General features: G+C 38.8%; 1 protein-coding gene across 1 annotated transcript; it reads left to right on the top strand.

The window, feature by feature from the left end:
- Positions 1-499: 499 nt before the first annotated feature.
- jkamp (jnk1/mapk8 associated membrane protein) lies at positions 500-12648 on the top strand. Its single transcript, XM_072688970.1, has 7 exons — positions 500-641; positions 3403-3491; positions 5975-6129; positions 7365-7571; positions 8276-8457; positions 9090-9166; positions 9534-12648. Exons 1-7 carry the CDS (start codon positions 638-640, stop codon positions 9750-9752), a joined length of 933 nt encoding a protein of 310 aa, XP_072545071.1. The 5' UTR covers positions 500-637; the 3' UTR covers positions 9753-12648.
- Positions 12649-12677: the final 29 nt, after the last annotated feature.

The raw sequence follows: 12677 nt of genomic DNA, 5'->3' as shown, positions 1-12677 counted from the left end.
TAGAACGCACAAGGGCGGGGCTTTCCTGAATACAGGCGGGATTCACATCGCAAGCAGTGACGTTTAGAACCGTTGCCATGACGACAGCTCCGCCAGTGTAAAAAATAAATAAATAAATAACATAATAATCAAATATTTAAAAATATATATTTGATTATTTAAATCAAATTTTTTTAAGTGTACAACCAAAGCCCGCGCATGAATATTCAAAGGAACAATCAACATATTTATATTTTGTTTTATTTGTCAAATTTCTGGAGTTTTTTTCTACATTCCGGATGTATTAAACATAATACAAAATAAAAGTCATATTAAAGTGTTATTTAATTTCTTTAAAAAAAATAATAATAATAAAATAAAATATAAAATATCAGATTTTAAATAACATGTTTTTCTGTCAATGATTTCATGTTTCGGGCTTAAAGGTTTAAAACAAAAGCGAATAAAGTGATAAAGTTAAGAGTCTCCAGTGCGGCGGGGTTACCGTGGGTCTCCACAGAGGGCGCTCACACGCTCTCAGCGCTGTTGGAGACGCGGCGTCTTCATCGCTGGTAAATGTGGCCGCCTGTTAGCAGCTACCTGGCTACACCGAGCTGTTTTCTCGGTTGTTTAAATCAGCAGGTTTGGTGATTGAGCGATGGGTGAGTAGAAACACACGCCATCATATTCGCCGTGTTGAGTAAGTGCGAGATATGTGCTGTTAATAGCTTTATCGGCCACCTTTTCCGAGCCGAGCTAAGCTAAGCTAAGCTAAGCTAGCTACCTGTCTGGGTGGCTACAGGAGTCGGAGACATGCGCCTTAGATCCAGCCGGTAACTGCAGTCCAGGACATTTAGGGGAACAGGGGGTAGTACAGTGTTTATTGGGAAGCCGGGGGTGGTCAGTTGTGCAGTGCCTCTCACTGCTGGTCTGTCTGGGGTCATGGCAGTTTGGGGTTTAGATGGGGGGCGAGCAGAACTGAGGAGTCCAGCCGTGCTCCAACAGATCTGTCCAAAATTATAGCCACTTAATTAACTATCCAAACCCTCCAGTGAAGCTCCACGTGTCTTCTGAGCTTTATATGGAATGGTGGTGATGATGATGATGGTGAGGATGATGATGATGATGATGATGGTGATGATGATGAGGGCAGATAAGCTCGTACTGCTGAGACAAACAGCTTTACGTATAATTTTCTTATGTCTTTTACACAGTACTGGACAAATATGCAGACAGACAGACGGATAGATAGACAGATTGACCCACATAGATAGACAGATACATAGAGACCTAGATTGATAAACAGAAACAGACAGACAGACAGACAGACAGACAGATAGATAGATAGACAGATACATAGAGACCTAGATTGATAAACAGACAGACAGATATATAGACATAGATAGATAGACCCAGACAGACAGATATATAGATAGACAGATACATAGAGACCTAGATAGACCTAGACAGATAAAACAGATACAGATATATAGATAGACAGATAGATAGACAGATACAGACCGATAGATAGACATAGATAGATAGACCCAGACAGACAGACAGATATATAGATAGACCCAGACAGACAGACAGATATATAGATAGACCAAGACAGACAGACAGATAGACCAAGACAGACAGACAGATAAATAGATAGACCAAGACAGACAGACAGATAAATAGATAGACCAAGACAGACAGACAGACAAATAGATAGACCAAGACAGACAGATACAGACCGATAGATAGACATAGATAGATAGACCCAGACAGACAGACAGATATATACATAGACAGATATATAGATAGACAGGCACATAGAGACCTAGATAGACCTAGACAGATAAAACGGATACAGATATATAGATAGACCAAGGCAGACAGACAGATATATAGACAGACAGATACAGACCGATAGATAGACATAGCTAGATAGACCCAGACAGACAGACAGATATATAGATAGACCAAGACAGACAGACAGATATATAGACAGACAGATACAGACCGATAGATAGACATAGATAGATAGACCCAGACAGACAGACAGACAGATATATAGATAGACCAAGACAGACAGACAGACAGACAGACAAATAGATAGACCAAGACAGACAGACAGACAGACAGACAATTAGATAGACCAAGACAGACAGACAGACAAATAGATAGACCAAGACAGACAGACAGACAGACAATTAGATAGACCAAGACAGACAGATACAGACCGATAGATAGACATAGATAGATAGATAGATAGAGACAGACAGACAGACAGACAGATAGATAGACAGGCACAGATATATAGATAGACAGATACAGACAGACAGGTAGATAGATAGACATAGATAGATAGATAGATATAGAGAGACAGGTATAGATAAACAGACAGATAGATCAATAAATAGATGGACCAATAGATAGACACAGATAGATAGATAGATAGATAGATGTACCCAGGCAGACAAACATAGACAGACTGACAGACAAATAGATATATAGACAGACAGATAAATAGATAGACAGAGACAGACAGATAGAGAGACAGACAGATATATAGACAGATCTCTCTATTAATCCCAGAGAGTCACACATTGCAGCAACAGTCAGTGTGATGACAGACAGATCTGTCTGTCTGCATAATTCAGTGGTTCTGGGATTAGTCTCATCCCTCCACCATTAATTGATTTTTAAAACGTTTTGGGCCGTGGTCGTCTCAGAACAGGCATCAGGCAGCGTCTTCATCACCATCAGGTGTCCATCATCATCATCTGTGAGGAGCTTTTTGAACTTTTCAGACGTCTGCTTCCCTTCACCTCCACTGTAGAACCACAGCTCTGGGTTTAAGCGTTTTACACCTGAACCATGTAATTATGATTATCAGAGACATTTTCCTGTAAAGCAATAGTTTGGCCAGAGTTTCCTGCGAGACCCACATTAGATCTCACACGGGTCACGTTTTTATATCTATTCTAGTTTTATAACACCTGAACCAAGCAATTATGAACTCTAATGAACTAATCTAACTTATACCTGGTACAGGTGTGTTATTGGTTGTTAAAGAGCTCGGTTTCATATGTAAGGTGATGATGGTAAAATAGTGGCAAATCTAAAAAAAAAAATAAATGTGTGTAAACTATCCATCCATCCATCAAATAGATAGATCTACTTTATTGATCCTACAGGAATTTTAGCAGTAGCAGTTACACAATATAGCACAGAAATACAATATAAAAATAATAACAGTAACTAGAATAAAAGTAAAAGTATATATATAGATATACGGATACCATCAAACGTACCACACCATTGTGACTTTGTTTATCCTAATTTAATTAAATCCTAATTAAGATGTGAAATCTAAAGCTGTAGGCTGTGTGTTATTGAGGGTTAAATCTTTATTATGTCTGTGCTCTGCTGTAGCTGTGTCAATGAGCTCCACCTGTCCCGGACTGTACTGTGGAAAGACCATCATAAACAGCATAAATGGATCAATAGAGGGAGAATGTGGGGTGAGTATCAGGACAGCACTCATTTCAGCAGGTTGTGTGACCTCAGTGTCTCGTAGTGCCGCAGCTCCACAGCCCAAACCTGGGGGGGGGGGAGTTATACCCCTGTAGCCCACACTCGGCATTGGGCACTGTGACCTTAGGCTCATGTGCAGCTTCTTCATTATTATACAGAGTATAGATCACATTTACACACAATTAATTCTTTTTTAATGCAAATTAATCATCTTAGCAAGTTTGTCCCCAACTTGTCCCCTGCTGTAGGTCTGCCTAGCCTCTCAGCGTAATCCAGCCCAATCACTGATCATCCATTTATCTCTTAAAAAGTTGGTCAAGCTTTTTCTCTGTTAAAGCTTCTCTGACCTCAAAACTACAAAATTACTAGATATTATAAGAAAAATAAAATGAACAGTTTATTAGACACAGTCATTTGTTCTGCTGCCCGAAAAATCAAGGACATGTAGGGTGGAAAAATTTCAGGAATTTTTAAAGTTAGGAAATTTCTCATGAGAATAAACAGATAATTATAGGAATAAAATGGGAAAATTAAAAACTAAAGGTGAGAAAATTACATATAGTTGTTAAAAAAATCTACTGAAGGATAATCCTGGCTAAAACAAGATATGAATTAGATATGATACCAAAACAGTTGAATAGCAAAGCTGCTATATGGCACATTACACCCCCTGCTGCACTGTCCAGCACCCATCACTAGCTTGTGGGAAAATACCTTTATTTGATTTGATGTTAATATAATAATAATAATAAATAATTAATAAGTCTTCTTTCTTGGTTACTGTTGAGGCAATAAATATAGATAGCTAGCTATCTATGCTAACCTCTTGCTAGCCTGCCAGCCTTGGTAAACTAGTCTTAAATGAAATTGCTGGTTAAACCTTTCTGATTCTGATAGCGAACAGCTGTGAGGTTCCACCTTGATTTGGTAGTTATGAAATGTTTCAGTGCTGTTACTGATAATAAAAATATTAAATATTACCTTTGGTAATAAGTCCTTTGGTCTAAGTGGGGCTTTCAGTAGTGATGAGTGTCAGGTTTTTAGAAATCATCTGGACATGTGCTGGACATGTGCTGGAGGAATGGACAGTGCGGCAGGGGGTGTGGTTTTTTTAATAGCCATGCAGTGTGTAATGTGCCATGTGTCTGGGATTGAGGAGCAGCTTTGGTGTCATATCTAATTATCTTATTATTTTAAACAACTATATGTAATTCTCTCACCTTCAGCTTTGAATATTTCCATTTATTACCATTCATTCCTGTTAATTCCCATAATTACCCGTTTATTCCCTTGGTAAATTTATTTGTATTATGTGTCATGTCTGCTGTTGACAAAAACCAGTAAACTACACACACATGTTCAGGGAATAGAGATCCCTCAATGTAAAAATACAGTGTGCAATACACCCCCACCCCCCCACCACCACCATGTGCAATTAAGAGTCATTTGCAATTATCTGTAAATAATATTGTTATTTATTGTTTTTGAGTTTTTTACTTCTATTATTTCTATTGTGTTTATATTGGTAATTTATCTAAGTTTTTGTATCTGAGTGTCTTGCTGTCCCCTTGCTGCTGGGACACTGAGAATGTCCCCACTGTGGGACTAATAAAGGATTATCTTATCTTATCCTACATTGCTGATAGTGTATGATACATTATCCAATATTTCCTACTAATTCCAATCAATTCCCAAAGTTTCCAAAATTGTACATTTTGGTTTTCATTCTGGAATATTGCAAAAGCTTCCCTTGGAACGTTATCGGTAATTTACTGGAAAAGTATCGGAAATATTCCACCCCTTTGCAGCCTTAAGGACGTGCTAGCTAGCAGGAATCTGGGAGCTCTGCGTGTTCTGAAGCGTGTAGTGTTTAGTGTATTATCAGTATTGCTGTACAGAGATGGGCATCATGGTGTGATGATAAATTCTAGTGTTGTTGATGCGTATAAATCTCAAGCTTTACCTCTTTTTTTTTTTTTTTTTTTTCCTCTCATAACGTTCATTATCATAAAATAGTGTCAGTCTTAATCTGAAGTTGTTAATTTGTCTATTTGCTTGTTATTTATTAATGTAAATGCAATACGTGTTCTTTACAGGGCTGTAAATCTGGTAAAAAGATGCGTGTATTTGTCACTGTACTGTGTACAGCGAAATGTGTCCACATTTGACCCATCTGTGGTAGTGAACACACACTTACACACACACTAGTGAACTAGGGGCAGTGAGCACACACACATCCAGCGCCTGGGGAGCAAAGAGAGTGCTCAAGGGCCCAACAGTTGCAGCTTGCCGAGCCCGGGTATCGAACCCACAACCCTGTCCTCAATAGCCCGGAGCTCTAACCGCTGAGCACCACTGCCCCTGTCAGTTTCAAACTTCCTTTTGCTGAGAGAATCACAGCCCACACAGAAAGGTCCTCTGTTAATGCTGACATTCCTGAAACTTAAAAAACTGTTATATGATCTGCCAGGTTTGCCCTCGCGGAGAGAGGACCACCATAGAGAAAATCTGCAAAAAATGTGAGCTCTCTCCTGAGCTGTACGACTGGCTGTACCTGGGCTTCATGGCCATGCTTCCTCTGGTTCTGCACTGGTTCTTTATTGAATGGTATTCTGGGAAGAAAAGGTAAAGCTACCCCTTGTGTTACATGTATTCAGATCAGATAAACAGTAACCATGGTAATACCACCCTGTTATTAACGATCATTTATGCAACATATATCAGAACATTATGACCACCTACGTAATAGTGGGAATGACCACCCCTGACACGGCATGGAAGGAGTTTATTATAGAGGTTAGCTGCTCCGCAGTGGGGGCACAGATTGCTCTGTAGCACTCGCCGGCCCCCTCAGTCCTCGGCCCCCTCTGGCACCACATTCTGTTGCGAGGCCCTCATTGTACGAGAAGTGCATTCTCAAGACACCTTCACTACGGCGGCTCCAGAACATCCCACAAAATTCATGGTTTCTAGGATACTAACCCTTGGATGTTGTAGAGCTATAGATATATAGATATAATATTACATATGCATAAATCGATGGCGCACCAGGTGCCCAAGGAAGGTGTACCATCGATTTCTGTATATGTCATATTATATGGCTTGGGTAAGACTCCTAACTCTACATTATGGGACCTGTGTGACTTGATTCACATGTAAGAGTTCTGGATGAGCACGTCAGGTCATTTCTGTAAATTTCTTGTCACTATCGTGCAGAAACCTTGTTTTTTTAATGTTTTATGGAAGTTTAAGTGCAGAGTAGGGCTGGGTGATATGGTAAAAATGCTGTATCACGATATTTAATGACGTTTTTCCCTGATACACGATATTTATCACGATACATCACCTGCAATCACAGGTAAATCAGCATCAGTAGCGACAGATTCTTATAAACTAATATTCAGATCCTCTCCTGTACTGAATCCAGTGATTTCTACTCAACATCTGCTGCTCTTCATCTAATGAACCCTTCAGTCTAATCACACTGTTAGTAATGAAACCTGCAGCTGATCAGTGTTTATTAACATTAACAGTCTCCTCCATATGATTAGAGAGGCTTATTATTGTCACAATAACCAAATTTATCACGATACGATAAAATATCATATTTTAATATATATCAATACATAGGTTTGGTCGCTGCTGTGTCCAAATTAAATAAATAGAAATTGATTTTTTATTTATTTATTTTTTGGACAGTGATTAAATTCATATTCATAGTAATGTAATACAATAATTCATTAAAATGTAATATGTTTCTAGATGTCTCTATTAGCTCATACGTAGTTCTGGAACAGTGTAAACTGTAATGGCCTTAATTTTTTCAAAAACCATGCTTGTGTTTTCCGCTACGCCCGTAGCTCCAGCGCCCTGTTCCAGCACATCACTGCCCTCTTCGAGTGCAGCGCTGCAGCAGTGGTCACTCTGCTGGTGAGCGATCCAGTTGGCCAGCTCACCATCCGCTCCTGCCGTGTCCAGATGCTGTCTGACTGGTACACGATGCTCTACAACCCCAGCCCTGACTACGTCACCACGCTGCACTGCACTCAGGAAGCTGTGTTTCCTCTGTGAGTAGCTTCCTCTCCTGGATTATGAGCAGAGTGATGCATCACTGCACATTTTAGCTTGCATTTAATAACTGAATGCTGGAGTCAGTAACTCAGGGGCCGGTAAATATGTACTGAAATCTGGTGTACACTTAATGGACAAAAGTATTGGGACACCTGCTCATTTACTGTTTCTTCTGAAATTAAGGATATTAAAAATAGTTGCTTCTGCTTTTGTTGGAGTAACTGTCTCTACTGTCCAGTGAAGAAGACTATTAGATTTTGGAGGAGCATTGCTGTGAGGATTTGATTGCATTCAGTGACAAGAGCGTTAGTGAGGTCAGAATGTTGGTTGATGGTGATCTCCACCCAGCTCATCTTAAAAGTACTGGATGGAGCTCCACCACCATCATTCCAGAGAACACAGTTCTTCCACTGCTCCACAGCTCCTCAATGCTGGGGGGCTTTATTATACCCCTCTAGCCCACGCCTGGCATTAGGCAGCATGGCGCTAATATTTTGATCTGCTTCAGGGAGTCCTATTCTATTGGCAGTACTTCTTCTCTACAGGGACTAGACAAGCTGTGTATGTATGTGCATTTGTACGTCTATGTCAGCAATTGGTGCAACTTAAAGTAGCTAGAAGGAGTGTCCACAAACTTTTGGACATGTGGTGTATAATTAAGGCTGCTGTGTAGCTGACACTTTACTGGTGTGCTCTGCAGGTACACCATTGTGCTTATCTATTACGCCTTCTGCCTGGTCCTCATGATGATGCTGCGGCCGCTCCTGGTGAAGAAGATAGCGTGTGGTTTGGGGAAGACTGACCGCTTCAAAAGCATCTATGCTGCCCTCTATTTCTTCCCCATCCTCACTGTTCTGCAAGCAGTGGGAGGAGGTCTGCTCTGTAGGTATTCCTTTTGGACAACTTGCAGACAAGCGGTGTTCAGATTGGTGCATTTGGATGTTTTTGTGTCTGTGAAACACCTCCACTATAACAATATATTTACTTACACACACACACACACACACACACACACACATACACATACACATATATGTATATATGTATATATGTGTGTGTGTGTGTGTGTGTGTGTGTGTGTGTGTATGTATGTATGTATGTATAGATACACACGTACTACCGCATGCATGATAACCCCTAATTGTTATAGTCATTTCTATTTTGTATGTGTATATAAATGTATATATGTATGTCTATGTATTATTTTTATTTTCTTTTAGTTATTTATTATTATTTTATTTCATTATTTTAATTAATTAATTAATTGTATTTTATATGTATGTAATTTATTATTTTATTTCATTAATTTATTGAATACACACACACAATGTATATGTATTTTTTATTTATTTATTTATTTATTTATTATTATTTTTATTTAATTTCTTCTTGATTGAACACCTGATTCAGGTTGGTAAGGAACTGATGAGCAGTTCTGTGGTCTTTCTTTAGGAGTGCAGTTTGAGACGCTGTTGTTTGAGATCTTATTAATGTTCTTCTTGTCTTTTAATCAGATTATGCCTTCCCATACATTATTTTGGTGCTGTCTTTGGTCACCTTGGCAGTTTATATGTCCGCGTCAGAGATACAGGTAAGACTCCCAGTTCTCACCATATTAGCACAAGCACTATGATTTATTATGGTTGCGCCTTGCTGAAGATAGTACTGAGTTTACACTGACACTAAATTTAAGGTAGTACTTTAATTAACATAGCACTGAAACTAAGGTGGTACAGAATTTAAGGCCCACACACAATAAGCACACTAATTGGTATAATTAGGACATAATTAGTTGTTTTTATTCTAGTAGTTGTATCTGACAATAGCCTCCACCACCATCAGCAGCACCAGCGAAACCACCACTGTATACACAGGACGTATCCAGCCTGTGTTTGGACTTCTGGGCTGGGTGGATTGCGAGCCGCCTCTCATGTGGCTACTCTGTTCTCTTCCCGCAGTCTTTCAAGAATCTTGTTGCCAAAAAGAAGCGGCTGGTGGTGCTGTTCAGCCATTGGCTCCTGCACGCGTACGGCATCATATCGATCACCCGATTGAACAAACTGAGTCAGGATTTGCCTCTGTTGGCTCTGGTACCTGGACCGGCTCTATTTTATTTACTCACAGCCAGGTTCACTGAGCCGAACAGGATTCTATCTGAAGGTGGGAATGGACACTGACCTGGCAGAAGGTTCCCTCCACTGGGGGCTTAAGGTCACACTGAGCAGTGACGTCATTTCTAACCACCTTCACACGGACACCTTAGAGCCATAACGTCCCTGTGACGTCACTCAGAACCTGTAAGTCCATTGTGAGCCTCTAAGGGTTGATATTCCTCCTAGAAAGCTGGCATCATGTAAAGTGTACAGTTTCCAAGGCTAGTGCTGGGCGGTATTGATCAGTTGCAGTATCACACCAATCAGCCATAACATTAGAACCATAATATGCTTAATACTAAGTAGACAGATCTGACCATTTGAGGCATGGACTCCACGAGACCTCTGAAGGAAGTCCTGTAGGTTGTGAGGTGGGCGGGAACTCCATTAGTATCAGTGAGACTTAGGCACCCATGACCCTGTCGCTAGTATACCGGTTGTCCTTCTTCCTTGGAGCACTTTTGGTAGGTACTGACCACTGCATACCAGAGGCAACACCTTACAAGACCTGCTTGCTGATGTTCTGGAGATGTTCTGACCCAGTCATTATCTAGAACATCACAGTTTGGTTCTTGTCAAAGTGTCTCAGATTCTTACGCTTGTCCATTTTTCCTGCTTCATCACCTTCATCACCTTCAAGAACTGACTGCTCCTTCACTCGCTGCCTAATATATGTTAATCCACCCCTTAGACAGGAGACACTGTAGATGAAGATAAACAATGTGTGTTTAACCTCACATGGTACTAATGTTATGGCTGATCAGTTTAAAGTAATGATTCTTCAGTTTATTATTATTCCAGTTATGTTCAATAACTACATTTAATATGATGAGTTGAAACGGCACAGAGCTGGTTCTGATTGGTCAAAAATGAAGGAATCACATCTAATAGTGACCAGTTGAGTTTAGTTAATGATAAAAATTTCATACTTCAATTTAATCAAATCAAGTTTTTTTTTTTTTTTTTTTTTTTTAAATGTTAAAAACTACCCAACAGACAGAATTGTAATACAGTAAATGGAGCTGGGCAATTAAAAAAAAAATAATACTATCACAATATTTCTAGACATTTTTCATGATCCACAGTATGTATCACATTAATTACAGACTAAATACATCAGCAGCCACAGATTCTAAAAAACTACTATTCAGTTTTCTCCTGAACTTCATCTAATTACACTGTCTGTAATGAAACCTGCAGCTGATCAGTGTTTATTAAGCACCAGAAGTATCCTAGATATCCTCGACTGTCGACCACAGTAACAAAATTCATCACAATACCAAAAAATATCGTCATATTGCCCAGCCCTATTAATCATCATATAAACATAAATATATAGCTTTAACGTTTGGTCAGGTTTCCGGTTTGTGTTTTTCGATTCACGCTTGAGCTCCGAGAAGCTTTGGACCAAAGGAAATGTAACTTTGATGGGCTGGAAGTTATGGCAAAAAATATTATATCATCATACTTAAACAGAGAGTTTTTAAAATCTGGTACACAATCTGCATTTTGTGTTACATTATTTAGCACAACAAAAATAATATGTTTTAAATGAATAATAAAACTGCACTACACCTATTAAACATAACTAATTCTACTCTGTGTAATAAAATCATCCATAATTTTCAGAGAATCTTGCCATTTATCACTGTATCATCACATTGTCCGCCTCTTATAGACCGGAGTCTTGGATTGCTCTTCTCTTGTTGGACAAGCTTAACTTTGGACTTGCGTTATCTGGCTAACTGATCAATTCTGAGGTCAAAACGTAAAATACAATATATATATATATATATATATATATATATATATATATTTTTTTTTTTTTTAGTATTATTATTTTTTATTTTGTAAATGTTTTTGTCTTGCCCCCAGTAAATTATACACAAACTCATTCTTACTAATTAACTCCTCGTTATCTCACTAAACTGAAAATTGCATAGCGACTGACATTGAATTATATCATCGCTGTCCAATGAAAACCATGTATCTCCAAAATAGTGACTTTACAGGAGAAGGCAAAAATGTCCTTAACTCTGAATTGAGGTCAATGTAAAAATAAGAGTCAGCCACAGGGTTCAAACCATAGAGAAAACTACAAACAGATGGGACATGTTTTTGATTGGACATCAACACCAATATTCTGTATATTGCCTAGCACTTATACAGGCTGTATATCTGAACTCTTCAAAAATACGCTAATATTTCAGCTCATGGTAAGTTAAGGAGTATGGTACTATTTTTTATTTTATTTTATTTTATTATTTTTGTGACTTCTGTGATCTTATTTTGAGGTCTGTGGCTGTACTGAAGGACGCGTGTCTGTTATGTGTAAATAGAAATCTTTAGGAATTGCAGCTGGTCTGTGAATTGTATCGTGGAGCCCTTGAATTATTATTATTATGTATCTTTTTTATTTCCTCTAAATATCAGATGTAAACAAAAAAGCTCCTGTGTGCCAAAACTCTCACCTGCATGTGAATATTCTTATATGAAGACTTACAGGCTGACCTTCATTAGCTGTCCGGCTTATAGACGCGTGTGTATCTGATGAGAACGCTGCTGCTTCTAACGATGACGATATATATAATATGTTTATGTGTATGTAGATGTACACTTTGTACTGGAAGCATATAGCTATAGTATATAAATGGACCATCTCTCGTGGCCGTATATCCTTTTAAAGTTCTAAACGTTACAGAATAAATGTTGGAGATTCTTATGCATGTATATTTACAACATTTTTTGGGGGAGATCTACACACACACACACACACACACACACACACACACACACTCACACTCCAGTCTGTCAACATGTAAGTTGTGTGTTTTACACGTTGGGTAAAACAGAGAGATGGATGTTTATCAGAAGTGCTTTTTCATGTTTAATAAATGTAATGTCACAACAGTATCAGAAATGACTGAATGAATGAATACCTGCACTGCG

Source organism: Salminus brasiliensis, chromosome 10, assembly GCF_030463535.1.
Source record: "Salminus brasiliensis chromosome 10, fSalBra1.hap2, whole genome shotgun sequence".
Classification (NCBI taxonomy): domain Eukaryota; kingdom Metazoa; phylum Chordata; class Actinopteri; order Characiformes; family Bryconidae; genus Salminus; species Salminus brasiliensis.
This window is presented reverse-complemented; position numbering and strand designations above follow the sequence as displayed.

Coding starts and splice junctions, on each gene's coding strand:
- jkamp (XM_072688970.1), top strand. Junction 3,492..5,974: donor CAATAGAGGGAGAATGTGGG/GTGAGTATCAGG, acceptor ATGATCTGCCAG/GTTTGCCCTCGCGGAGAGAG. Junction 6,130..7,364: donor TGGTATTCTGGGAAGAAAAG/GTAAAGCTACCC, acceptor CTACGCCCGTAG/CTCCAGCGCCCTGTTCCAGC.